Genomic DNA, 27711 nt, shown 5'->3' on the forward strand with positions numbered 1-27711 from the left:
GATGACGTCGTTCAGATCTGTTAAGCTCCGTAGGTTTGCCAACATTTAACTGTTTTGTCTTTTCCATCATTTAACTCCTCCTTTATTTAAATATGTGAAAAATGCAACTTGATTTTTATTTGCAGGTATTAACAAAGGAAGAAACAGAAACTAATTGTATCCCTAGTTTTAGTCAAAGCTAGCATTGGCAGCTAGCTAGCATTGGATACCAATGTTGTTTAGCTAGTGAGCTTCATGTGGCGCAAATGTGTTGATATTGTCTTTCAACGGTACCTTGGTGTTTGTCTTGGTTGGCTCTCGACAACTTTGCTTAACAACATTTTCACTTTGTTGCAACTTATAATGATCAAAATTAAAAACTGAAAACTTTCTAACACCATATATCAGAATTTATGAATGTGCTTCAACTCTCAGCAACTGATATTTATGGAAAAACAATAGAAATGTCAAAGAAGTGTTTTAAAAATATTTTTATTACACCCAACTCAAATTCACAAAGTGTACTGTGTGTTATAAGACACTATGTTGTAAACATTTTAATGCACAGCTTTCACTGGCTTGACACATATGACACGCTGCACATTTAGAAGATCAACCATCTAGTTGGAGGACATGGTGCTGCGAATCCAGGAGTTGTAGTTGCAGACCTTGGCGTAGACTCCAGGCTTGTTCCTCTGGGCACAGCCATAACCCCAGGACACCACACCCTGCAGCTGACCATTGCACACCACGGGGCCACCAGAGTCACCCTGACAGAGAAAGGATGAGATGAGGTGTGAGTGCAGGTGTTCTGAAGTGTTTGAAGGGTTTGTCCACTTAAAGAAGTATAGTTCAGATCATACCTGGCAGGAGTCCTTGCCTCCCTCGATGAATCCAGCACAGAACATGTTGGAGGTGATCTGTCCAGGGTAGGAGTTCTTGCAGGTGCTGTCGCTCAGGATGGGGGCATCCAGGCACATCAGACGATCAGGGTAGCTGCCTATATAGGATGTACAAAAAATAATCTGTAACCATTGATACCACACCATGCACTCCATGTTCTTCAGATGTGACTGAAAACTTCACTGACTTCCAGAGGACCTGGTGTTTCCCCATCCAGAGATCAGACAGCGGGTTCCAGCACCAGCACAGCTGGAGGGCAGGGACACGGTGCGGACGTAGCTGTTCAGGGTGGCGGGCTTGCTCAGCTTGATCAGCATGATGTCATTGTCCAGGTTACGGCTGCTGTATCTGGGGTGACGGATCACCTTAGCAGAGTTGATGAACTGCTCAGTGCCCTCATTGACCTCGATGTCGTGCTCACCAAGACGGACCTGGATGCGACTGTGGAGAGAGACATGACAGGAATGAAGTAACACACAGAAATCAATCCATTTACAAGAAAAACGCTGAATGTCTTTGAACTTACGACTTGTAGCAGTGAGCAGCAGACACCACCCAGGTGCTGGAGATCAGGGAACCTCCACAGAAGTGGTAGCCAGAGTTCAGAGATGCCTGGTAGGCCACAGAGTGCTTCCTGCACTCATAGCCTCCAACGATCTTGTCATCCTCATCCTCAATGGGAGCGGCAACTGATGGGTTGAGATCATGATATGAAAACAGTTTATACTCAGTGTTCAAATAGATATATCCACCATTTTAGTAACTAACTCATGTTAATTAAAGTAAGACTCGTACTCACATGCCACAGCGAAGAGAGCCAGAAGAATGAAAGCCTTCATGGTGGTTTGTGTCCGAGCCTCGGTACCTGCTCAGCTCCACTACAGCTCCTTTTAAACCCGTCCTATCCCACTGTTATCTGATTGGCCAAGGACACCCATTTCTATCTCTTTACTGTTATCTCTTTAAGTAACGTGTGTAAAAACACATCTGGAGAACCACTGCCAACAAACTGTTGAGGTGGTGATCTACTGAGATAAGTAAGCATAAACATATAAATGCAGGAAGTCTGATGTTATCTATTTATGAAGCCAAAGTGATTCATTTGCATTAATTATTTCAGATTATGCATCATTTATTCATTATGAAAAGGTAAAACTCAAAAAATAATCCACCTCATACAGTACATGGTTGAAACCATTTAATAAAGTGATTGCAATAAACTGAAATAAACAAAATGATGTGTCATAAAAGTGTTTTATTTACATTAATACATTTGTTACGTGCAACTTATCATCTCCTTTCTACCCCTCACCTGTCTGTTTTTGTAGGTGTTACTTCCATGATTGGGTTCCACTTGGGAAGCCTGCTGATTGGTTGGTTCAGCTCCAGCTTGTCCAATCACTTCCCAGGACCTACATAAAAAGGGACCCAGCTGAATGATCCACCCTCTCTGCTGTTTTGCTCTGCTTGCCCTGGTCCCTGCTGCTTTGTTGCTTGCACAGCTCAAACAGCTGCTTGTTAATGCTTACTTTGATTTTTGTCACGTGCCTCATTGGTTATTTAGACATATACACCTAAGCTCTCTCTTTATTTCTGTTGTGTTGGAAGGAGCGGAGTGTAGGTCAGACTGGGGTACCCTCTACCTCCTCACGTAGGTAATCTTTTGTTTATTCACGCTAGCATTATTGGTGCCGACCATGTATTTTTTATGACACCTCTTTGTAGATAAAATAGGTCTTTTTGATGCTTTCAACTTTGAGAGGTTTCATAGACTAGTCTTGTTTAGTTATATTGCTTTCGTTTAGTCAAATGAACACGAGAAGAAGGAAAACATTCATGATGGATTGGGTCCCAGCCTCGGTGTTACCTCGGCTTCACTGCAGTTCCTTTTAATCCTTTCCCCTTGTTATCTAATCGGCCAAGGACAACTTTTTTTCTTGGTGATCAACCTGTGTGAAAACACATCTGGAGTACAAGGGAACAGCATATTGATAACGTTAGATTAATCTCCACCGGTGACGTACACTGCATTTATGAAAAACAGGAATGAATATCTTTGTTTACAAAAATTGCCTGAGTTAAGTTGCATTACTTTGTAAATATCTTTTTCTGACCTTTTAATTTAATGCTCTACATTATGAACACGAATGTATTTATTGCCTAGGGCAAAACGGATACCATAATATAATGTGGAGCAAAAACACAATAACTTTGATTATTGATAGCCTGTTTATATTATCCTCGTCTTCTTTGTGTTCCTAATTTAAACTGTATTATTAGAATAGCGCCTAACCATGCAAGAGAAGCCTAATGTGCAGTTAGAAAAGTACTTATTTTAATACTGTAACTCTGTACAAAAACACTCTGTGAATGACCGTCACACATTATGACGGTCTATATTAAGCGCTGCTTTTATACTTTCTGAATGTCTCTGGGAAAAGTGTACTTGGTCTCAAAACTGTAAATGTGGCTCTACTTTTCTACTTTTCCTAATAGCTCTCTAATGCCTTGACAACTGTTGCCATAAATGTCCATTACATGAAATAAACATGGTATTTACATTCCAACGTGTCAGACTTATTTTTTAAGTTAAATATAATATCAGTGATTTAAGCACCATACTTTAAAATCTTGGGCAGGGTGCTACACTCACGCCTACGACCAATTTAGAATCACCTGGAGGGAACCCACGCAGTCGCAAAGAGAACAAACTCCACAGAGGAATCCCCCCCCCAGACGGCCGATGGATTCGAACCCCAGGATGTTCTCGCTATGCAGGCATCAGTGCTAAGAACTGAACCAATCATGTTGGTTTAAGTGTCTTAAGTCTATAAATATAGAGCTCAACCAGCAAATTTTTTATCTTGAAAAGAGTTTGGATGTGAAGTGTAACAAAAAGAGAGTAAAAAAAGTCAAATAGATAATTAGTTATTGATGATTTTCTTTATTCATTAAAGCAACATTCACCTCTCTGTTTCACAATAAATGGCTGTAAAGGAACTTTAGTTGGAGGCCATGGTGTTCTTAATCCAGGTGTTGTAGTTGCAGACCTTGGTGTACACACCAGGCTTGTCCTTCAGGGCACAGCCATAACCCCAGGACACCACACCCTGCAGCTGACCGTTGCACACCACGGGGCCACCAGAGTCACCCTGACAGAGAAAGGACAAGATGAGTTGTGAGTGCAGGTGTTCTGAAGTGTTTGAAGGGTTTTGTCCACTTTAAGAAGTATAGTTCAGATCATACCTGGCAGGAGTCCTTGCCTCCCGCGAGGAATCCAGCACAGAACATGTTGGCGGTGATCTCTCCAGGGTAGGCGTTCTTGCAGCTGGTGTCGCTCAGGATGGGGGCATCCAGGCACATCAGACGATCAGGGTAGTAGCCTATGTAGGATGTACAAAAAGTAATCCATGTGAACACTCGAACTATGTACTCGAACTATGTACGTATGTTACTCCAGACGTGACTGAAAGCTTCACTGACTTCCAGAGGGGCTGGTGTTTCCCCATCCAGAGATCAGACAGGAGGTTCCAGCGCTAGCACAGCTGGAGGGCAGAGACACAATGTTGGTGGCGCTGTCCAGGGCGGCGGGCATGCCCAGCTTGATCAGCATGATGTCATTGTCCAGGGTGCGGCTGCTGTAATTGGGGTGACGGATCACCTTAGCAGAGTTGATGAACTGCTCGGTGCCCTCAACCACGGCAATGTTGTGCTCACCAAGACGGACCTGGATGCTTCTGCAGAGAGAGACACAAGGGGAATGTATCAACACACACACATCCACACAAGTAAAAAAAAAATGGAAAGGAAAATGAATAAGGCCTTTGCACTTACGACTTCCAGCAGTGAGCAGCAGACACCACCCAGCTGCTGGAGATCAGGGAGCCTCCACAGAAGTGGTAGCCAATGTTCAGAGAAGCAATGTAGGGCACAGAGTTCTTCCTGCACTCATAGCCTCCGATGATCCTGTCATCCTCAATGGGAGCAGCAGCTGTAACACAAGCGGTGAAATAAAGAGTTCAAACGGCCACTAAAATCAATCAAAAACGAAGATGAAGAAATTCTGTGTAAAAAAAACTTACACACTGCAGCCAGCAAGGCGAGGAGAATGAAATACTTCATGATTATGTTCTGGAGCTTCTGAGCCTGCACACTGCACTACAAAATGCAGTGGGTTTATATACAGTACAGGAGGAGTCAACAGCTCTTTATCAAAATCTCTCTCACATGGATTTTTCCACCTACCTGGATTAAATATTATCCCACCTGAGAAACAGCAGCATGGTTAAACATGAATCACATATACTTCCTTAAATAACCCATTTTTCAGCACAACCCCAAATAATGTGCTTATAAAACGATTTCCTATTTACCGGCACGAGTCTGAGTCTGTAATTATAAGATTGAAATTAAGCTTTATTTTGGCTTGTACCACATGATGTCAGTTATAGCTACATTGGACAGGAGAAGGGATTGATTATTAGGAGAATTTGCCAAAATGTTTAGCTACAAATACATTAAATGTAAATTTCCCCACTGTGGGATAAATTAAAGGACCATCTTGTTTTATTTCATTGCAGATAAAATCTTACTGTAAAGTTTTGTCTTACACTTTGCTTGTGATGATTTTCTGAAGATATCCAGGAAGAGTTTCCAAATATTAATGATGTAGAAATCATTATGCTTAATTAATTACTTTTATTAATTTGGTATATGGTTGATTAGAGGACAAAAATAATATTTAGGACTGGTTTATATATATGTGTTTCTTTCGTAAAACAGTTTACATTATGTTGAACTGCCTGTCAACAAATGCAGGTTTGCAGGTTCATGTAATACACTTTTAAAAACACTGTAGGTGTAAAGTGGAATGAATTAAATGGGGCCCTGAGATAAACTTTTTCAGTGTTTGCCCCTCTACGGGGAGATACAGGACTCTTGGCTCCAGAACCAGTGCTCGAGGGAACTGCTTCTTCCACGCAGCTGTTTCCCTACTGATCTCAACTCACTCCACCAACCCGCAACTCAACCATTACTGAACATCCTGTATAGACATCCGTTTCGATATAAAACATAACCACTTAATTGTGCATATTTATATACATACATATATAAGGAAGTGATCTAGCTACATCCTCACCATATATATTATAGTATGTATGCTGTATACTAATCAAGGAGATTCAAGAAGTCAAAAAAGCAGGTCATACAACTATAATAAACAACTAAACTAAACTAAAAGGAAATACACTCAGTGAAAGCCTACTGAATAAATAATAATAACTATAACAACCATATGCATATGTATATACGTGTGTATATATTGCGTGTACTTCCTTTCTTTTTGAATTACATTTGACGGTTTTCTATTCAATGAGACAAACATCTGGTAAAAGATAAACAAACAGGTGCAAATTCCCTTCGTGAGACAGGGGAGGCGTCAGGGACCGTTTTCAATAAACAAACCCCAGACAAATTGACAGCTATTGAGCTGATTGGTCCTCAACCTGCCACTTCAGTGACGTCAACACTAAGCGACCGACTCCGGTTGTGTTTCGCCTGATGAGCTAACAGCTGCACCGATTGTGTTTTGGTTTGGTTTTGCCTCCCATGTGCCCTTATCATGAGGTAAGAAAAACAACAGCGTTCGTGTTTCGACCGTGTCTGTCCGTGTGTCGCTGGCTGTTCGCGTGGAGCTGCCGCTTTGTCTGAAGCTGTGGTAGCCTGTTAGCTAACAACTAGCTCCATTACAAAATCAGCACCTAATGTATGCGGAATGCGCAACCATTGCGGATGTGGTGCAGAAAAAAATGCGCATCGATGCGACATAACGCAGAAGTGAGCAGCGCCGAGAAACAAAAAAACTGACATGGCTGTTTTATTGTTGTACACAGTTGTAAAGCAGTGTTTTGTTTTGTTGTATTTCAGCTCTTTCTGCCTGGATGATGCATCTCGGAGAGAAACAAATGGACATGTAGATGGAGCACTCAGCCTGCTCCAGGTGTTTTACAAAACATCTACGTAAACTGAACATGAAAGAAATTGACCTTAGTGGCTTAAACTAGCCATTAAACTCTCTGAAATCCCTTCAAAACACATCAGTGTTTTTTGCTCTCTCTAAGTTTTTAGGCTCAAAAGATAGTACATAAAACGATATTTAAATATATTTTATCTTCTATAATTTTATAGAAACCACTCCAAAGTGTATGTGTGGCGGCTGTGCCCTGAGCAGGTTTCATAATCATGTGAGTGGCAATGTCTTTCGCAGTAAGTCCAGTCACACGTTGAACCAGCGTTCATGGGGCAGGAGCTGTCCGTATCAGAATTGGCCCGCCAGTCAGTTCTGCTGTAAATCAGGTCTGATCCATGACTGAGTACTACGAGGAGGGGGGGCTGCTGTACGAGCAATCACCTCCCATGCACATCAAAGTGGAGTCTCCGGAGGGACCCTTTGGAGGGGGAGCCTCAGAGAATGGCTTCCCCAGGGAGGATGACGACTCGGAGGGCAGCTGTGACCAGAACACTGGATTACCTGGGGGGCTCCCCTTCAACGTGGTAGTGGTGCATCCGAACATCATGGCACCTGGCATGTCCTCAGATGACCCCTTGTTTATTGAACAAAGTAAGCTTAAATTACATTGGGGGCATTATGGGAAACAGTTTCCTGCATTTCCTTGCTTATTTGTATGCTCTTGCAGAGGATTTAGGACCTGTAGAAAACATGTACACTTAAAAAATTATTTCAGTGAAAGCCAGGATATGCATCATATCCAACAGCTACAACATTATGTTTTCATAAGAGAAGATATAGCTACTATATATTCATTAGTGGCATATAAACACACAAAATGCTTAGTATCTTGTGCCATGTTTTGCCAAAATTAGCTGTAGTTGAATATGTTTTGGCTTCGCATAGTTGACATTTCTCTTTCTTACACAATGTATTTAGCAACTCTCGATGTTTTTCTTTCCCGCAGACAGAGCTATGTCCGCTGCACTGGCTGCTGGTGGTGCAGGGAAAAGAAAGAGTCGCTTTAGTGGAGCAGAGCTTGAAGTGTTGGTGTCAGAAGTCACTCGGTGTGAAGGAGAACTCTTTGGTCCCGCAGGGAGGCTCCGACGGAGGGAGAGGGAACGCATCTGGGCAGGAATCCTGGAGAGAGTCAACGCTGTGTCCAGGGTCCCGCGCACCCTTCGAGAGGTGAAGAAGCGCTGGGATGACCTGAAGAGGCGCAACGGAGGCAGGTTGGCGGACGCCCGCCATCGCACCTGTTACCTGCCATCCAGCAGAGGGGCCTCAATGCTTGGACGCCCCTCTCAGCCAAGCCCCAGACTGCAGCACGCGAGGCAGAAGCAAAGCACCAGACCAAAGCCCAGTTTCCCATGCTTCCCCGATGCTGACACAGGTAAAAAAATAAGTTGCGTAAGAACTCTGCTGCTTTTCCTTGTTGCATTTGTGGATATAACTAAAATCCGCAGGGGCTGTGTTCACTTTTGCGCAGGTTTGGGAGTTGAAGGGTCAGAGAGGGATGGTTTGGAGAAAGATGAAGACAATCCTGAGCGTGACAGAGACATGGGAGAACCGGAGTGTGAAGCAGTAGAGAACAGCATGGAGGACAAACTGGGATTAGGACTGGGTCTGGGAATAGGACCACCACCTCCCTCGGAACGATGGCTGCCTCCTTCCCCGCTCTACAGCGCACCTTTTCTCAACGGCAGCCCTCAGCCAAGCAGCCCTCAGCCATCGCTTGGAGCACAGCAGGGGCCTCTTGAAGCCCCTCCTCGCAGCTCCTGGCTCGAGGACGAGCTACGTGGATTAGGGGAAGCAGCAATTCAGCTGGGAAATCGGGTAGAAAAGAGCCTCCGGGAGTTCGGTGAAGGTTTCAGACAAGACATGAGAACACTTGTCGCTTCGCAAGAGGCATTAGCAGTCAGTCTACAACAAAACAATGTCCTCTTGCAAAGATTATTAGGAGTTCTCGAAGCCCAGCAACAACCACAACCACAGCAACATCGTGCGCAACCACCGCACCAATCACAAGCATCTCAGCAGCACTTACAGCCAATTCAACAGCCGCTACAGCACATAGAACCACAGCAGCAGCAGCGGATTGAAACGCCGCAGCAGTCACAGATACAACAGCAGCAGCAACCGCAGGTCACCCAGCGTTCAAATAATCAGCCAGCAGTAGAACCGGCGCCTGCGCCATCATCTCCGGACATACATGGCACTTTTCCCTCTGATCCACCCACAGAAACCAATGGAAGTGTGCAGAGGCCGCGGCGAGGAAGAGCCGTCGACCACAGGCGCAGGAGGCGGCGCTGAGGAGATGTATTTAAAAAAAACTGCACATGCATATTTGTTGTTTCAAAATGTGAAATGATCCTCTTTTTCTACTGACAGTATTTCTGTAAAAATAAATAATTATTTGGAGTTTTATGTCTCACTCCAAATTAGTAATCCATCTAGCACTTATCCAGAAAGGACTGAAGCGAATAGGAAAATTCGACACACGAGATCGTAGGGTGGCCTTAATATCAGTTTGGTTTTTCAGCGTACATACTACTGTGGTAAAAGACTTTCTGAAAACAGTTGTTCTGTGGAGTGAGAACTTCACCTAATAAGACTTTCTGTACCTGCGACTGTAGGTGCTGACGTTTAATAACCGCGTCTCTGTACATGATTTGCAGCAGAGCTGCAAAAGTCAATGATGCTCTTACTCATTCAATACTGACTGAATACTGAATACTCCTGATACACTAACTACACTGTCATAAAGTACTTGTAATCTGCAGTTGTTGCCATATATTGTATTTAAATAGCTATTGTAACTACCCGGCTAAAATCTGCTTGTGCTTTTATAACAGTTTCATGGTACATGCTTTTCCAACTTTTGCTTGGAAATAAAGTTAGACTATATTGTGTTCAGAGGTTTTTCGAGGCAAAAATGTTATATTTTAAAGAGCTGGGAGATTTCAAAGAAATTAAGAAAAAGACTCTCCAAGCATAAATGTCACAATGTGCTTCAGGCATTAAAACGCGTATTTATGGTGGAATCTAAAAACATACATAGGTATGTAGGGGCTATTTATGATAATCTTGCATGCAGTATCAAGGATGTGTTTGTAAATAGTTGCAAAGAAACAGCATATGGCCATCATCTGTGTAGTTTTGCACAAGCTATATTTTGTAGATAGCTACTGTTCTGATGAAATGTAACTAAACCTAATAAAAGACAGACATGGACTGCAAAAGAAACCTTCTGATCACTTGTGGATTTGTCACAGGATGCAAAAGACATAATCATCAAAACATTAATGGTCGTGTTGAAAAGTTGATGATTATTTAAGTTGTGGAGAGGGTGTTTGGTGCCCAGGCTTAACAAACTTGCAGTTTCACCAAAGGGGGAAACGTATAATCAAATTCTTGAACATATATTCAGCATCTGGCTGTCAGTGGTACTCGTCTTATTTTGAAATTTTTGACCGGATATTTTAATTCCTGGCTTGTGTGTGCTCTGGACGAGGGGGTGCATGGGTGAAACATGGCCGCCGTAGACCCATCCAAGTCTCCCAAACGACAGAAAACCTCTGCGGAGGAGGTGGAAACATCTGGGGAGACGACGGAGGCGGTGGAGTCGGGATGCGTTTCGGACCAGAAAGGCGAAACGGCGTGTGATAAAACGTCGGGTAGCCCGGACGATGAGCAGAGACCCAGTGTTGGAGGAGACGGCGCCTGTGCTGCCAGCCATTCTGAGGTTACGGTCGAGTCCGGTGCTGGAGCCGACGACACAACGACATGTATTTCACCGGAGGACCTAACGTCGGCGGAAAAAATGGCCGAGGCTTCGGGCGGCGAGCAGCCAGCTTTAAACTGGTCCGAAACAGAGGAGGACAAGGTGGAGGCGACAACACACGCGGAGGAAAACGACAAGCGTGGTACGCTATCATTGTTGATGTGTTTTACTGTTAGCTTTAGCCTCCGGGCTAACCCGTGCTGCAGCCCTCACTACCGGTTCAGTACACACTGTTGGTTCTGTTGACGTTAACTACCGTAACAAAGTCAAAATAGGACCATGCACTGTAGGTTGTCACCTGCTTTCAGCATTGATACCCCCGTTAGCTGCATGCATCCTGTGAAGATGAGATTGTTTACAATTTGTTTGCTCGTTGCAAAATTTGCACCCAAATGCACACATTGCATATAATGTTCAGTCACTGCACTCCTTTTTTGCACTACTCATCACCTGGTGTGTTTTTGTTTTCCATGTATGTTATGCATTATTCCAATTTGTTCTGTCACTTCATTTTGTTGTTGCCTGCTCAGATGTGGCCTTAATTGCTCCCTGGGGACAAATAAAGTTTTCTGAAACTGAATAAGTTATTACCCTGCTGTACATTTCTCCTCCAGACCTCAGCGACGTCGCCGAGGCTGCAGAAGAGGTGGAGCCGGACGCGCGCGTCGAGGATGGCCCTGCTGCCGACGCACGGGAGCGCCACGAGAAGGAAAACTCGCACTGCGACGAGCGGAGCGCAGAGAAACCGCGTGCGGAGGACCTGGTCGACGAAGCGGACGGCGTGGTGGAGGACCTGCGCGAGGACGATGAAGACGGAGAGCGGGGCGAGGGCGCGGGTTCCCCGACGAAACACAAAAAGTTCTGCCTGGTGTGCAAGGACTGCGGGAAGCGGTTCGACCGGCGCGAGACGTTCAACCTCCACCGGCACTTCCACGCGCACGAGGACGAGCTCACGCCCCTCACCTGCAAAGAATGCGGCCTTACCTTTCAGCACCGCAGCAGCCTCATCAAACACAGGAACGAACACAGGGAGAAGGAGGAGCAGCAGCAGCTCGTGACTCCGAAAAAGGAGGAGCAGGCGATCGAGGAGGGTAGCTTCGAGTGTGCAGAATGTAAGCGTGTCTTCGCCACAGTCCATAAACTGAGGGAGCACAACTGCAGCAATACAGAAGAAAAGCCTTATCACTGCCCCCTGTGCCGCCAAGAGTTCCAGTTCAAGGTGTCCATCACCAAGCACATGATGGCCCACTCCCAGGAGAGCACCTTAACATGCCAAGAGTGCAGTCAGACTTTTCCCAACAGCATGGCCCTGCGCTTCCACCAGAGATGCCACACCGGACTCAAACCGTACGAATGCCCGGAGTGCGGCATGGTCTTCAAACACTACTCCGTCATGGAGGACCACCGTCGCAAGCACACGGACAGCAGCCGCTCCCACCTGTGCAACATCTGCGGTAAGACTTTCAAGTACAGCAGCCTCCTCCACCAACACCAGTACTTGCACACCGGCCAGAAGCCCTTCCGCTGCCCGGAGTGCGGCAAAAAATTCGCGTTCGCCCAGAACATGAAGGCCCACTGCCGCCAGCACAGACTGCGCGAAGCCAACTCCGTAGGTGAGCAGGCCGGCAAAGCGGCAGCCGTGTCCGCTCAGGGGGAGGGTGGAGCGCCGGGGAAAGAGAACTCGCGCCTGAGCGAGGAACCAAAACGCACTTTCGGCTGTCCTCTCTGTCCCCAGACTTACAGTTTTCCGGCGAACCTGAGAGCCCACATGCTCATTCACGAGGCCGAGTACGAGACGCAGGACCGAACCGCTCGACCCTCGAAGGAGAACAACAAGAACTGGGAAACGGGACACACCTGCCCGCACTGTCCGTCCGTCTATCGCGATGAATCCAGTTTAAATGTACATATGTTAAGTGTCCACAAGTCTGTTACGCAGTATTTAGAAAAACTGACCACAAACACTAAACAGCAGTTTTCTTCATATAGCGGTGATAATGCACAGGGGAAGTGGAAAAGCGAAGCTCCGAGCGTTAAATCGTACAAGTGTTCGGAGTGTGCGAAAACCTTCCGCCATCGCTCAGTGTTAGAGTTGCATATGCGCATACATTCCAAGGACAAGCCGTACCAGTGCAAAGTGTGCGGCAAGGGCTTTAGGTTTGGTAGCTACTTACAGCAGCATCTCATCATTCACACAGGCAAGAAGCCGTACAAGTGTCCGGACTGTGGGAAGGACTTTGCCTTCCTGCAGAACATGAGAACTCATCAGAAGCTGCATCAGGAGAAACCGTTCCGCTGCAACAGCTGCCGCAAAGGCTACAGCGATGAAACGCAGCTGCAGCACCACATGCTGTCGCACAACGGCGACAAACCTCACAAGTGCGAGCTGTGTGACAAGAGCTTCGGCTTAGCGTATCTGCTCCGCGATCACATGAACACGCACACGGGAGAGAGGCCTCATCGCTGCGACGAGTGTCACAAGACCTTCTCTTGGTTCAGCAGCCTGCTGGTGCACCAGAAGATCCACGCTCGCAAGCGTCAGGGTTTCAGCCAGTACAGCTCCTTGCCGATCAGTGCGAGGATCAGGGGAAGGGGAAGCAGGGGGAGAAGAGGAGGGAGGCCCGTGTGGGGCTGGTCTAAGCCTTCGGGAGGCTCGGGGATGGGCGCGTCTCAGACGACGTCGTACCCGGTTCCCGCGCTGAGAGAGGCTGAGCTGCACAGAAGGGGAGGGCAGCCGTCGTCTTCCGTGGTCTCGTCGTGCGTGGACTTAGAGAGCGGCCAGCAGAAGGAGACGTGGCTGCCCGAGCTGCACCCTCAGCCGGTGCAGTGGAAAGTGGACGGCGGGGAGGTGATGCCCGTCCCGTCGTCGCAGCAGCAGATGCAGTTCGAGGGCCCATCCCAGCACCATCAGAGAAGTTCGAGCTGGACAGACATCCCTCTGACGACGCAGTCGGGCGCCGCGGCGGTTCAGAGTTTAGGCTCGGCGCACACGAAGGAGAGCGTGTCGTCGGTTGTCGGCTCTCAGACGCCATCCGTGCCAAAAAAGTCCAGCCCGTCGTCCGTTAACGATCTAGCGCAGCACAGGCAGTACAAGCCTGTTACTTGGAGTGGCACGTCCACTTCCACGGTGATAGCTTCCACGAGCTCCGTGCAGCACCATTTTTCCGTCCCCACCTCTTACATCGACGGCGCCGCCCTGTGGAGCGTCAGGCCCGCTCTGATAACGACCTCACAGAACTCGCCGAACAAACTCGGCCAAGAGCTCCAGCTGCCAAGGTGGGCGGTGGCCCCGGTGTCGTCGCAAAAGGAGTCGTCCACACCTCCTAAGAAAGAGGACAGAGCGTGGGACATGAGCAAACCTCAAGTAATACCGTCGACTGTTAGCCAGCCAGAGAAGCCGTGGAATGGCTGCGAACCGCAAAAAACGTGGGCTTCAGGCTTAGCCGGCGCACCTGCCTCAGCTCAAATAGACCAAAGCAGTGCGATGCCAATATCAACTTCTGCCTCTCATGGGGTTGGCGGCACCTTGTGGGACATTAAAACAGCAACAGGAATTCCAAAGACTGTAAATTCCACAGATAAACTGGTGAACAGTCAAGACTTTCAGCAGCCACAAAAGCAGGTTTCACCCGGCTGGGCCAACATACAGACGACAACGCAGAAGATCCCCATCTCCGTCCAATACGAGCCACATCGCTTCGGCCAAGGGATGGGGACTTCGCTATGGAGCTTCCAAAACAATCCTGTCGGCCCTCAGACGCTGCTCGCCGGACAACTTAAACCGGGCAACGGACAGGAGCTGCAGCAACAACCAATGGTAACGGGCACTCAAATCATCATAAATCAGCCTTCTCCTTTTTTCTCACCTCCGCTTGCTCCGCTCCCTCCTCTTGCTTTGCCTGGGCCTCATCCCCTTCACTCTGTCGCAGTTGGTGCACTTCAAAGGCCTCCACACCCAAATATTTTTTTCACACCACAGGCGCTCATGAGCGAGAGGCCACACGTGACCCAGACCCTGCCCCTACCTCAACTCGCCCCGCGGACAGAACCTAACAAACTCGGACCCCGTTTGCCTTTTGCCCCTGAACGGCTCCTCCAATGCATGATATGCGGGTGCTCTCTTCCTCGGGAGCTGGATCTACAAATGCATTACTTGCAACATGCACAAGGGGAGATTTGACATTTCTGTACTAGCGACAACACTTAGTTATGTTTCTATTATTTTGATTTTTCGGGAACCTCGTTTATTTGAAACCCACTCGTGCGGTTTGACGGTTTAAGGGGACGGGCATTAGATTAGGGGAGATGAAGAAACCTGATTTAGTCTCCACACTTGATGCACATTTAAGCTCCAAATTGGACTGCACAGAGTGTGTTTACAAGTGCCATTAAACTGGTTTCACCATAGTTTTGTCTTCTAGGGGCGCAGATAAATAAGGTTCCTCGGTCTACATTTCATTTATATCTAATTGCATTTAGATTTAGATAATATTAGTACTTTTTATAGTTCTGTTCATATGTCCTGAACCATTTGTACTGTGTTACTTCATGTACAGTTTACTGTGTGCCTTTTTTCAGTACAGTCTGCATGTCTGCTGTCTTGGTATTCTAGGCCTAGTTTGTGCTTAAGGTTGACTCTCAACAGTGAGACCTCACTCCCTAAAAGCAGGTTTTTGCTTTTGGAGTAGAGAGGTGTTTGGGAGTGTTATACTCATAGATTACATTAATGTCACATAAGGAAAAGCTGTACAAACACAGTATGATCCCAATAGGAAGCACTAGTATCCACAGGCCCAGTTATCATAATGGTAACTGGGTCAGGTCAAAAGTATCTCTAAACGAAGTCTGACAGTAACATGTAATTCTGTAAAATGATCTCTGATTTATGGGAACATGAAGATTTGACATCATTACACAGGTAATGAGGACACTGTTGTCAGATAGTGAGTTTTATAATAAACTTGGATTCATGTGATGTTTTGGCATTAATATATTCCCTCTTTTTTTTACACTGTAAGACAAACATCAAGAACTGACAATATAAATGAATTCTTCGCTCCAGCTTGTCCAGTCAAATTCAGCAAATCCTCGTCTGCACACATGATAATTAGATGTTAAAAAACACTTCTGGTTTGCAGTATTTACTACCTGCTGTGAACATGAACATAAATGTATTTTTGTGAATAATTAATAATTTGATTCTGTAACTGTAGACTTAGCCGAGTTCAAAATTTAATTTCCTCCCCTTTGAAAATGGGCATTCGATTAGTTTGAGTGGGCCATTGACTTAGAGAGAAACTTTGTTATTACTGTGAGGTAGACACTTGGTTGATTTGTAAGAATAAAAAACCTGTGCATTTTAACATTCACCGATTCAACAACGTGCCCTTCTACCTCTCTCCATTGTTTTAGCATGGAAGATTTTTTTTCCCATGATGTCTACGTACGTATTGGATTAAATAAAAAACGCCCTTTGATTATAACAGTGTGTTGCGCGCTAATTCACAGGTAACCCATACAACAACACATCTGCCCTAACGTAGAAATAATTACTGCAAAATAAGACTAAAATCTAGTATAAAAACCTTTTCATAGTTATGAATTTATAATATTAACAGGGTGATAGTCCACAGGAGAAGTTGTTGATAACTGGTGACAACTATTTTGAATATTGATGAGTTAAATCGTCTCAATGTATCATTTAATAACCTTATGTAAAATATGAATTATGATTTTTTTCTTTTATATATGTGTGTGTGTGTGTATATATGTATATATATATGTGTGTGTGTGTGTGTGTGTGTGTGTGTGTGTATATATATATATATAATCATTTTGACATAGAATCCAGCAGCTTCTTTCAAAAAGGTTTGCATACGGTCATGTTTGCCACTCTAATAACTCTACTCCACAGAGTGGGGCCTCCTTTGTTGCATTTTTGTTTTCATTGGTTTAAATGCTTTCGGTGTGTGACAGGTCTGGACTGCAGGCAGACTAGTTGGACTTTGTCTTGCTGAAATAAGCAATTCCTTTCCTGGAGAAGAAGTTGCCTGGCTGGGAACATATTCTTTTGTTCTAAAAAGTACCGTACAGCATTAATGCCGCCTTCACGGGTGTGCTAGTTACCCGTGTCATGTCCACTCGTTATTAACATCCTCACACCTTCACAGGTTCTAAGCTGTGTGCTGATAATAAGCTGGATTTACTTAATTAGTGTTTATTTAGTGTTGATTAGTGTCAGTTCACCGTAAATACTCCTGGGCCTTTTTTGCTGTGATGAACTTTGTTGACTACCAATGGTCTTCAGAAGCATTCCTGAATTAAATTCCACTAGAGAATTGTCTCTTCTAAATCTAGTGCCACCTGAGATCAGAGCCATTCAACAGTGGTTCCAACCTTGTCCCTTGTGTGCATAGATTTCTCTGGATTTCCCTGATTTTTATTAAAAATAGTTTTATAGATGATAAAATTCACCAAATTCCTTGTCTGAAAGACTTTGGCTCTTGAGAAAAAAATGTAGTCCAGCTGGTGGCGGTAATGCACCTTTTAAGCTCACCTGCAAACCGTCTTTGGAAACAAAAGAAGAAGAAGAAGCCACTTCCGCCTGGCGAGAGACGGTCGAACGGAAACAGGACGCACTGCGCATGTGTGAGAAATCCAGCGAGCTGCTCTCTGTTTGTCATTATTAGTGCACGTAGATTAGAAAACACTGTAGTTGACGCTGCACTACTATGCGGTGACGAAATAGGTTATTATATATGCATTGTCACTCCGTCTGAGCCGACCGAGTGGGCATAAGGCAAAAGTATTTAAATCAACGGTGCAGCTGTAAAGCTAACGAGCACTAGCAAAGCTAAGCTAGCTGAGCCAAGATGGACGAATCTGCTGCCGCGGCGATTCCAGAGGACGGAGGTGAAAACAGTGAAAATAGCACCCGCCATGGCGACAGGACACCAGAGGACGACGTGGGACCATCAATCGAAGACACCGACGATGGTAAGTACCCAGGTTTTAGCCCCGACCTGAACATGAACGACAGAAATGCTATCAATGCGGCACTAGTGTGTTCACTACCTTAAACGTGGGGACACTAAGACGCATTGGCCTTAGAGCAACAATGTATGTCTACAGCAAATGCATAGCGTCAGCGATTCGTACAAAGTTGTTCATTTTGGGCTTTAGGCCGTCCTGTTAAGCTCATATATTGATACCGTTTTGCATTGGAGAAAAACAGCGCCAGCCTTGGACAAAGCTCGACCGCGTGGGTAGTATGTTATGACACTGCAGTCTTAATGCATTTCACCTCAAGAAATGTTGTAAAACAAACAGTATATCAATGTAGGGCGAAAAAACCTAAATTGCTGCAGTACCAATGAACAGCATTTGTTGCCTTTGCAAACTGAGAAACCATGGAGATGAGGAGCAACCTGCACATGGCCAGTGTAGGGTTATACTAGAAAGCATTAGTTTACCTCATGTTTTATCAAGTGACTCCGTGTTCTCCTTACCTATAGTGTACATGTGACAACGTGAAAACAAAAAAAGCTTCAGAGAACAATAAACCAAATTATGAGCTCTGTTTTTACTGTCAGCCAATGACAACATTGTCACCGGTTTAGCTGCTCGCACCCTGATAATGTTGTGTGCATTCAACCTTCTGAATCAAGAACATGTGAAGGTGATATCAGAAAATCTTCAGTGTTGTTGCCACTTTCTACTTTCAGGAGTGAACCCAGACTTCAGAGTCTCACTCTGTCTAGATGAACTGGTCATTTGTCTGCTAAGAAAAGCTTTAATCAGCATAGTTTTCTTATTACCTCAGAAATAGTTTACTCTTATAAGTGCAATACATGTGCATTCAATAGTCTTTTATGTTTTTTACTTTTATTTGCATATGCTTTTAAACTTGCATATCTGTCGCAACCATATCGAGTAACTCTCGAGTTAACTCGCATGGATAGTTCAGTTTAAGTGTTGTTTTTTCTTTTCTGTTCTTTTTTTTTAAGTTCTATAAAACAATTATGCTATTGTGTGATTACATTGTGTACTCTAAAATAAAGATATGGTTTGCACCTGTGTTTTTGTGATTTTTTTTTTCCTTTCTTTCCTTCTTTGGAAACAGGAGTGGCTTTGACCTCCTATTTTCCCCTTTCTATTTCTAGGGGTTGGGGTTTTCTGCTGTCAGGATTGTGGAGAAGCCTTCAGGGAGGAGGCCGCCTACTCGGAGCATCGCCAGCAGCACCCACACTTAGAAGACCATTTGGATGCTTTACGTGACACACAGAAGGACAATGAAACACCTCATTACTGTTTGTTATGTTCAGCCTCATTTGTCGAACAAAGTGAATTTGAGCGTCACATGAAGAAGAACCATGAGGAAATTTCCCAGAAGGAGTCTGGAGTTCAGAAAAATGCAACAAAGCAGCAGCAAACCTACGAATGTCCAGACTGTGGGAAATCTTACTGTGTGATCGGACATTTTCTCAACCACATGCGCTCACACAGACAACCTGTGAAATCGGTTTTTAATGACCTCGAGCACTTGAAAAAGAAGTCGTTCCAGTGCGAGTCTTGCGGGCGGAATTATTCTCGTGCTTCGGCTCTTGACGCCCACCGTCGGTGTCATGAGGAAAAACTGGTAAAGTCTAAAAACAAGAGTCCAGGAGATGCGGCTCAAACCGGAGAGCCCGTCACCGAAAACAAACCCAGCGAAAATCAGACGGAACGCACTCCTGAAAAACTTTTTAAGTGTTCATGTGGCAAAGCCTTTTCCGCCCCGATGCGCCTTAAGACGCATCAGCGATTTAGCCGCAACAACCAGTGCTCCGGAGAAGTGAAACAAAAGCCGAAGAAAAGCAACAGCTGCAGTGAATTTTACTGTAGTGAGTGCAAAAAGAATTTCAGTGGCCACATAGCCCTTTACAACCATCAGCGGTGGCACGCTAATCACTCAGATGATTCAGCAAAGAGGTTTCCGTGTGAGGAGTGTGGAAAAGTATTCATGACTCTAACGTTCTACTACAGGCATCAGCGCATGGCACACAGCGAGGAGACCCCAGCCAAGTCATTTCTTCACCAGGTGTGTCAGCTGCAGAAGAAAGCATTTGAATGTAAACACTGTGGGCTGAAGTTTTCTAGGGCTTCAGCCCTCCATTCCCATCAGCTTCACCACACAGAGGAAGAAACGGAGAAGGAGGCCCAGGGGCACGCGTCTCTGCAACCTCAAGACAAAGCACCGGAAATGGTGGTGAAAGAAATCCAGTACTTGGAGGCTTCTTCTGAGGGACAAGTGGAGTCGGAGAGTTTGACTCCTACCAATGTGGTGGAAGAACCACATGTGGAGGAGAACGACGACGACATGGAGAGTTATGAACCCGGGGACTTTAACGTACAGGTGATCAGTGCGAGTGAATCTGAGGACGAGCCCGTCCAGGACCTGAATCCCGATCTTGAGCTCCTGTGCGAATCGGACCAGGAAGTAAAAGACGACGGCGACGCTGAAGTGTCAAACAGACCGGAGATGGATTTGAAAATTGTGCAAATTGACTTTGAGCAAGCCGACGAGCAGTGTGCACTCATAGCGAGGGAGGCCGAGAATAACGCAGCAGAGGAAAGATTTGATTGTCCAGATTGTTACCGTTGGTTTTCTAATCCTTCATCGCTGCGCGTTCACAGAATGTGGCATGGCGTTCATAAGAGGAGACAACAGACACAAGGTCAGTCAGTGGAATTATACACATGTGACACGTGTGGCCATGTAGCCGGTGACTATGCAGCACACTGTAATCACATACAAACCCACAATGATCAAAACACGAGCGACAATGTATTGTATGAGACAGAGGGATCAGATAAGAAAAACTTAACGTGCAATGAGTGTGGTAAATGTTTCTCCCGTATGTCTGCTTTAGTCTCTCATCGAATGCATCATCCCAAAAGAAAACAGTTCCAGTGCCCAGATTGCATGATGTCTTACTTGCATGCAGCTAGCCTGTTTAACCACATGAAAACTTGCTCAGCTCAAAAGAAGGAAAATATTTCCATCACTAAGAGAGAATACAATCCAAAGAAAACCCTACTAGGCCCAAAGCTGTATTATTGTGAACGCTGCGGCAAAGGTTTTTGGTCTTTAGGGGCTTACTCCCACCACAAGCAAGGTCAAACGCAGTGTGCAGATTTAAGGCTTAGAAAAGGCGCCGCAGGGTCTTTGCATTCTCTTAACGGACACTCGCGCTCCAGTGTTAAGGTCGCGTGTCCGGTGTGCGGCAGAAAGTTCCGCCACAAGGGCACGATGGCGTTGCACATGCGCAAACACGAAAACGGGAATCACAAATGCGAACTGTGCAACCGGTCGTTCCGCCTTTTTTCCAGCCTCCTCAGGCACCAGGTGGTGCACAGCGACCAGTTGCTCCCGCCGCCCGTCAAGTCTTTTCAGCATCAGGTCGAGCAGTTGAAGAAGAACACGTACAGCTGCCCCGACTGTGGGAAGCTGTTTTCGCGGGCCAAAGCGCTGCAGTTCCACATGAAAAGCCACGGTTACGAAACTGGGCACGACCCATCGTCGCCTCGATCCGCGGCCGCGCTGGAGGACCTGCAGTGTGCCACGTGCCTCGCGCATTTCAGCAACAAGGCCTCGTTGAGGGCTCATCAGAAACTTTGCATAAAAAGAGACAGCGAAACAGATAAGAAGGCAGAACACTCCGGTAACGATGACGATATGATATCGAACAGCGACAGCGTGGATGCTAGCACACAGATAAAATCTGAGCAGATAAAGGCAGATATTGGAGTGAAGAAAGAAATAGACAATGTGGAGCTTAAATTGGAAAATCACACAGGGCAATACAGCATAGAAACCGCAACAACAGATGGTTCAAAATACAAATGCAACAAGTGCGACCGAAGCTTTTCAGTGATCGGTGCTTTAAACCTTCATAAAAGAGTTCATATTGAGAGTTACAAATCCGTGCCAAAAACAAAGTTATCCATTTCCGTAGTGTTAAAGAAACCTAAACAAGAGGAGCCAGGCAAAGGGCTGTTCCACTGCTCAGAATGCGGCAGGCGGTTCATGTCCAACTCGGCCCTGGGCTCCCACAAACGATGGCACAAAGTCGAGAAGTGTTCGCACTCGGCGCTTAAAGACGACGACTTCCAGTCCGTCAGCCACAAGACCGAGGACGGACGTTTTCAGTGCAAGAAATGCGGCAAGCAGTTCTTTAACCATCGCGTTCTCCAGCGCCACCTGATGTTTAACCCCCAGTGTCAAACCAAAACCAAGCCAGAGGTGAATTCGGACGAGCGCGTTGAGGTCGACGGCTCGTTGGAGCGGTTTTCGTGTCCGGAATGCAGCCGGACGTTCGCGGACAGCTCACTTCTGGTGGCGCATTACGAAAACGTCCACTGTGAAAGTCTGGGGGCTGCGGAGCGTCGGGGAGACGAGGCGTTAGAACCTCCCCCGGAGCAGATTGGCATAAATTGCAGTGGGAGTGAGTCCGTGTCTTTAACACCGAAGCCAAAAGCTCACCAGTGTCCCCTCTGCTCTATGACTTTTGCTAAAGCGAGAGGTTTGCGTGCCCATAAATGGCAGGCGCACTCAAAGAGGACCAAAGGCAAAAATAAGACTCCTTTGCGTACAGTAGTAGAGCCCGCTGCATCGGGCAGTGAAGTCAACAAGACACGAGATTCGTCAGATGTAGAAGACGCTGCAGCGGCAATGACCGACGGCTCCGTCGGCAGAGGAAGGAAGCACGTCGGTCCAGCCGTCTCGCTGTTGAAATTGGTCTCATGCGTGGACTGTGGGAAGCGGTGCATTTCCGCAGACGCCCTCCTTGACCATAAGAAAGCGTGCAGGGAAGTAAAGCAAGAGCCTAAACTGGAGCTCCAGGCTCCCAAAGCCACAGCCGAGACCCCCCTCCCGCTCAGCCGCCTGTTAGAGCACACGGTCAAATACCTCTTCAAATGCGGGAAGTGCGGGAAAGCTTTCCAAACGGAGCAGCAGCTAGACGCCCACAAGACCAAGGCGAAGAGCCGCCCTTACTCTTGCGCTCTGTGCTGCAGCGGCTTTTGGACCGAGAACCTGCTGCAGCAGCACCTCGCCTGGCACGACGAGGTCCGCTGCCGCCTCCCGAACGAAGTCCGCTACAGGCTCAGCGCCGCTCTGACCTCGAAGCAACAAAAGCAAAACTTTTCCGCGTCCGACAGCACGGGGAAGCCTTTCCCGTCTGCTGCGTTAAACCGACCGTCGCCAAGCAGCCACAAGTGCCAACACTGCGGCAAAACCTTCCTCTCGCCGACTGCATTACAAAAGCACAAATCGGGACAGTGCAACAACAACGACTCGTACCACTGCTCCGTTTGTCCCAGGACCTTCAGCGAGATACAAGACCTTATCGATCACCACCAGGAGTGTATCAGTGATTATAGAAGCGACGCCCCTGCTGCGGTCTCATCAGGAGACACCCACGGCCTTACCTGTCTCGAATGCGGAACTACCTTTTGTCAGGAAACTGATTTACACCAGCACTACATAGAGCACGTCCACAGAGCGTAGGCCTAGAGACACTGAACAGAAACGTTGACACTGTAGATTGTTAGGTGTCGTTTCTTTTAGAGACGACCAAATGTATTGAGCTGGAAAGTTCTGTGTTTGATCTTTTATTTGTCGTAGCGTACGTTCCTTTTTTTTTTTTTGGTTGCTAGTATTTGAAATTCTTAATATTTTAGTTTATTTTTTTCCTTTTCTCAGGCTTTTCCTTGACACTGGACTAGTGTGTATATTAATGCGAAACCGCCTTTGTACGATTATGTTGTCGTAAATGTAGCGTTTAGACCCGTCTCCTTTTTCTTCATTTTGCATAGAGTTGTTTTGAATGTCTGTTGAGCCTCAATAATCCCGTTGGGAATCACTGTTAATACTTATCTTAAAAAAAAAAAAAAGACTTAAGCATGTCTGTCTTCATGCATTTAAAGTTCCCAGGAAAATGAAATGAGCCGTCGTCCACCAACCTTTACTAATTTTGCTCCTGTTATTTGTAATGCCTGGAGTTTTGATGAATGAAATACTATTTGCATATTTCACAGACGGAGAAACATATCTGAAATTCAACAACGTGCATATTCCAATCCTTTGTAAAAACAAATTTTACAGTCTAACAGTTGCATTTTATGTATGATAGATTGTTTAATAAGCTCCAGCTTCTCTTTCCTTTTCAGTGTTAGAGTTCTGTGTCGTGGAAATCTTTAATTAAACTACAATAGTGCTTACGTTCATGTGGGGTAGTCGTCTGTAGGAGAAATGTTATTTTGCTATATCCACTGATGATTTTGTTTGTCCCTAGATGAGAATTATACTACTACTTTAACTTGCTGTTTCAAAAACAACGATGAAAGCTAAAAAATAAACGCATTAATTTTGAATGAAGAATTGAGTCATGTGATTCATTCAGTCTCATTAAGATTTAATCATCACTTTGGACTGTTAATGTTTCTGTACATTGATTGTTTCATTTACTTACCCATACAGCAGCATGTTCCATGTGAAAACACAAACCATTACCATGTTTAACTACAAAGCATTCATAAAATAACCAGTGATAAACCTCAAAGTAACACAAAAGAACTGAGTTTTAGGGTGAACTTTGGATCAAAGTAAAACATTTCAAGATCTCTTCAGTCATTTCTCACTCTTCTACGATCCACACCACTGACTTCATTTTCAAGGATGCGTGTGCAGTGTGTAGTTAAAGCGGCGGTTAGTTCTACAACTTAAATTGGTTCCACGCACTCTAATTAAACATCGTGTAACGTGTTCCTCAAACTGACACAAAACAGATTGTTTGACATACTTGTTAGTTTGTGAATTGACGGGATTTCCTGTAAAAGGTTTTAAAAGAAAATATTTTTTTGTTTTTTCTTTTGTAGTCAAAGGAAACAGGATTGCGTGTAAGGACTGTGGACTGCAGTTTAAACACTGGGACGTCTACAAGACTCACCTGCACCAGCACGCCCTGGAAGAGGAGGAGGCTCAGATGGAGTACGACTGTTTGCCTGCAGCAAACCGAGAAAACGGAGACGAAGACACTACCGATGATGAAGATGGGTGCGACGCGGGCGACTCGCCGGAAGGCCAACCCTCAGGAAGGCACGACGTTGAAGTTTTCACAGCCTCGAGGCAGAACACATTTCGCAAGGTTTACACTTGCTTCGTCTGTGGGAAGATCTACATGTACCTGCTTTCCTTCCAAAAGCACCAGCGGCTGCATATGAACGAGTCGCCCACTGAGACGAGTCCCCCGGCTCTGCGTAAATACGAGTGTCCGGATTGCGGGATGTCGTTCATCAGGCGCTCGCGGCTCATCGGTCACCTGAGAGTCCACAGGAAATTTAAAAAGGCCTCCCACAGATGCGATCAGTGCAGCAAAGCCTTTACCTCCGCGGAGACGTGGATAGCCCACGTCAACCAACATAAACGAAAACCGTTTTGGTGTTTGAGTTGCGCCAAAGGCTTCAGGGACGAGACGTCTCTCGACGAGCACCTGCAAACGCACAACCAGGGGCAGTGCGACCGCAGCGTTTTCCACAAGACCTTCGACGCCTCCACGCAAATAACAAGTATCATCCAGGCCAGCGTTGGGCCGAAGCCTTACAAGTGCACGTTCTGCGGCATGAGCTTCACCTATTATGCGAGATTCCTTTCACACCAGGAAAAGCATCTTAAATATTATGCTAAGTCCGGCAGAGTGTCTCTGGGGAGTTCTGCCTTCATGGGAAACCAGGGAGCGACGAGAAAGACGGAAACTCTCACTAGCGATGACGGAGAACACGAAACGATTACAAATGTGGAAAAGCTGCAGGGAGTGAACAAAATCGAAGCCGAAAGCCAATCGGAGGAGTGCGGGGACACTGACAACTCTGAGGATTCGGATTGTGGAGAGCCCGTGCATCATTTCAAGATCAGATCACCTGGATCTGATCCACCTGGCAAGTCCGATTTGGAAACTGCACAAGCGAAACCAGACCTGGATGAGACCGAGTCGCAAGAAACAAGCATTCACGTAGAGCACAAGTATTGGGAATGGGAGTGCATTGTTTGCGACATGGGCTTCGATGAAGTGGCAGAGCTTCATTTGCATTACGTGAAACATGCAACTGGAGAACTGCCCATACCCCAGGATGACACTGAAGGATGAAGCTTTTATTTTCTCGTGCCGTGCCTGTTTTCACCTCTATGTCGAGTTCACACAGACTGGGATAGCGTTTTACAGGATTAGTCCAAACGAACAATGTGCTACGATACCATGTCGATGTTTTCTGCATAACTCTTTCATTTGTGACATGATGTGTTACTAAGAGGAGAAAACCAAGAAAATGTCAAATTAAACTGAAGCTACCTCACTGTACTTGTAGATGTTAATGAAATAAAGTCATGGAAACTGATTTAACTGTTTCTTTTTTCTTTTCTAAATTTGCAGTGGATTGAATACTCGAAGGCTGTTACTGTTTCGATGCATTTAGGTATTTTTATATTTACTTGATTTATTTATATATATATGTATATAATTCAAATTTGAGGTCCGATTCAGTGCCGCTTAAAAGTACCTTCTCTGATTTTTTTTTACATTCTACATAAAAATTGCAGCTGATTTTCACAGCAATAGATAAAGGGAACACAAAATCATTGTTTCCAATCAATGCAGAGATACTGTGGTCTCAGTCTGTGCTCCGTTTAGTTTTAAAAGGTAAGGGATTTGTCACACCACTATATGGTTTAGTGATGGCTTTAATGTGATTTGTGCATCCTCTCTGACCTAAATCCTACATTATATGATGCTATAGCACCACCAGCTGGCTACTATACTACTGAAGGAAGATGTTCACATATTCTATTACGTTGGTCCATAGATGTTCTTTAAAATAATCCATGAGCCTTTAACTGCTATCAGTCACTAGATGGTGTTGCTTTTGTTGCAATGATGTGACTTTACGTTTTGACTTTTTTTTTGGCGAAACTTCACGAACGCTGTTGTGCAGAATTTTCAGATTTGTCCCGTAAAGTTGTTGTGAGCTCCGTCACAACACCACTAGCTCAGAAGTTGTTTAATCTCTTGTAGTCTGAAGCACCTTGACGTAGTGTAAACAAAAAGATAAGAAGATTACTGTATTAGATTTAACTAGGTCATAGTAGTCTACAAGATGGACAAATAAAGTAAATCAAAAGTAAAAAATAAAATACAGACTGCATCAAATGTTAGTAACTAGCTAACTTTTACAGTTTGGTCAGAAACCAACCACAAAATACTGACATTCATGAATAATAAAAAAACTACAGTGGGAGTATTTACCTTAAAAAACAAATACTGCAGAGAAATAACATGCAGCAGACCACAGCGTAAAAGGTATCTGTTACACACTCATGCACACTCCTATGTTTTGCAGTCTGTGAGGCCTTCCCACTGAAATTCATCACCACCTCCTGCTTCGGGCTCACTAGTGGTTAAGCATCAGGTTCTCTTTGCTCAGGTGAGAAGTTAACACCTGAAGTGGCTGAGCTCCCTGGTGTGTGTGATCTTTGGTACTGAACGACACCGATTATAGGAACATCTATGGGTTCTCATCAGAAACTCACTCGACTAGTATCTGCACTACCAGATACTCAACTGTCGTTGGGGTGAGATTGTCCCTGTCCTCTTTCTCCAATGAATGGTTCTCTAACAACCCATTATCATTCAGAGGCTCCAGGCTCATGGAGGTGTGACCGTAGCTATTGTAAATTGATTCAGGTACAGAAAACATAGTTTTCCCCCCAGAGGCAATTTAAGGGACAAGTGAGCAGCATGGTGTGAAAAATGGGACACACAAAATAAGAACAGTGCACAATATCTACAAAAACTGTGCTATGAATGTTTGAAACTTTCCAGACCATCCACAGAGGATGTAAACATGGCTAAAGTGTGTAAAATGCAGACAGGCTAGGAGGTGTAAACAGAAGTTGCAGGGATTGTATATTATTATATTATTATATACATGTTGTTGTAGA

General features: G+C 45.4%; 5 protein-coding genes across 11 annotated transcripts; 3 read left to right on the top strand and 2 right to left on the bottom strand.

Moving 5' to 3' along the window:
* Positions 1 to 455: 455 nt before the first annotated feature.
* On the bottom strand, positions 456 to 1736 carry LOC125016460 (trypsin-3-like). The gene is made up of 5 exons (XM_047598964.1): positions 1682 to 1736; positions 1409 to 1571; positions 1070 to 1323; positions 843 to 979; positions 456 to 749 (listed from the first exon to the last, which is right to left on the bottom strand). Exons 1-5 carry the CDS (start codon positions 1719 to 1721, stop codon positions 600 to 602), a joined length of 744 nt encoding a protein of 247 aa, XP_047454920.1. The 5' UTR covers positions 1722 to 1736; the 3' UTR covers positions 456 to 599.
* Positions 1737 to 3806: 2070 nt separating this feature from the next.
* On the bottom strand, positions 3807 to 5036 carry LOC125016461 (trypsin-3-like). The gene is made up of 5 exons (XM_047598966.1): positions 4965 to 5036; positions 4717 to 4873; positions 4366 to 4619; positions 4129 to 4265; positions 3807 to 4034 (listed from the first exon to the last, which is right to left on the bottom strand). The coding sequence occupies exons 1-5, from the start codon at positions 5002 to 5004 to the stop codon at positions 3885 to 3887; spliced, it is 738 nt and encodes a 245-aa protein (XP_047454922.1). The 5' UTR covers positions 5005 to 5036; the 3' UTR covers positions 3807 to 3884.
* Positions 5037 to 6405: 1369 nt separating this feature from the next.
* Positions 6406 to 10138, top strand: si:ch211-261d7.3 (myb-related transcription factor, partner of profilin). Of its 5 annotated transcripts, XM_047599804.1 has the most exons (5): positions 6406 to 6510; positions 6811 to 6883; positions 7151 to 7504; positions 7860 to 8285; positions 8382 to 10138. In XM_047599804.1, exons 3-5 carry the CDS (start codon positions 7249 to 7251, stop codon positions 9203 to 9205), a joined length of 1506 nt encoding a protein of 501 aa, XP_047455760.1. In that variant the 5' UTR covers positions 6406 to 6510; positions 6811 to 6883; positions 7151 to 7248; the 3' UTR covers positions 9206 to 10138. The 5 variants fall into 5 exon arrangements, with proteins under 5 accessions (XP_047455760.1, XP_047455757.1, XP_047455762.1 ...); XM_047599801.1 differs by having other exon boundaries at positions 6811 to 7504; XM_047599806.1 differs by having other exon boundaries at positions 6811 to 7504; positions 7989 to 8285.
* Positions 10139 to 10388: 250 nt separating this feature from the next.
* Positions 10389 to 16159, top strand: zgc:66448 (uncharacterized protein LOC327401 homolog). Of its 2 annotated transcripts, XM_047599565.1 has the most exons (3): positions 10389 to 10818; positions 11291 to 14493; positions 14656 to 16159. In XM_047599565.1, the coding sequence occupies exons 1-3, from the start codon at positions 10425 to 10427 to the stop codon at positions 14854 to 14856; spliced, it is 3798 nt and encodes a 1265-aa protein (XP_047455521.1). In that variant the 5' UTR covers positions 10389 to 10424; the 3' UTR covers positions 14857 to 16159. The 2 variants fall into 2 exon arrangements, with proteins under 2 accessions (XP_047455521.1, XP_047455520.1); XM_047599564.1 differs by having other exon boundaries at positions 11291 to 16159.
* A 1097-nt stretch (positions 16160 to 17256) lies between these two features.
* Positions 17257 to 26111, top strand: si:ch211-261d7.6 (zinc finger protein 224). 2 transcript variants are annotated; one of them, XM_047598936.1, is made up of 3 exons: positions 17270 to 17672; positions 18839 to 20392; positions 24597 to 26111. In XM_047598936.1, the coding sequence occupies exons 1-3, from the start codon at positions 17549 to 17551 to the stop codon at positions 25862 to 25864; spliced, it is 2946 nt and encodes a 981-aa protein (XP_047454892.1). In that variant the 5' UTR covers positions 17270 to 17548; the 3' UTR covers positions 25865 to 26111. The 2 variants fall into 2 exon arrangements, with proteins under 2 accessions (XP_047454891.1, XP_047454892.1); XM_047598935.1 differs by lacking the exon at positions 24597 to 26111 and having other exon boundaries at positions 17257 to 17672; positions 18839 to 24096.
* The last annotated feature ends 1600 nt before the right edge of the window (positions 26112 to 27711 follow it).

The sequence above is a fragment of the Mugil cephalus genome, chromosome 11, assembly GCF_022458985.1.
Source record: "Mugil cephalus isolate CIBA_MC_2020 chromosome 11, CIBA_Mcephalus_1.1, whole genome shotgun sequence".
Classification (NCBI taxonomy): Eukaryota; Metazoa; Chordata; class Actinopteri; order Mugiliformes; family Mugilidae; genus Mugil; species Mugil cephalus.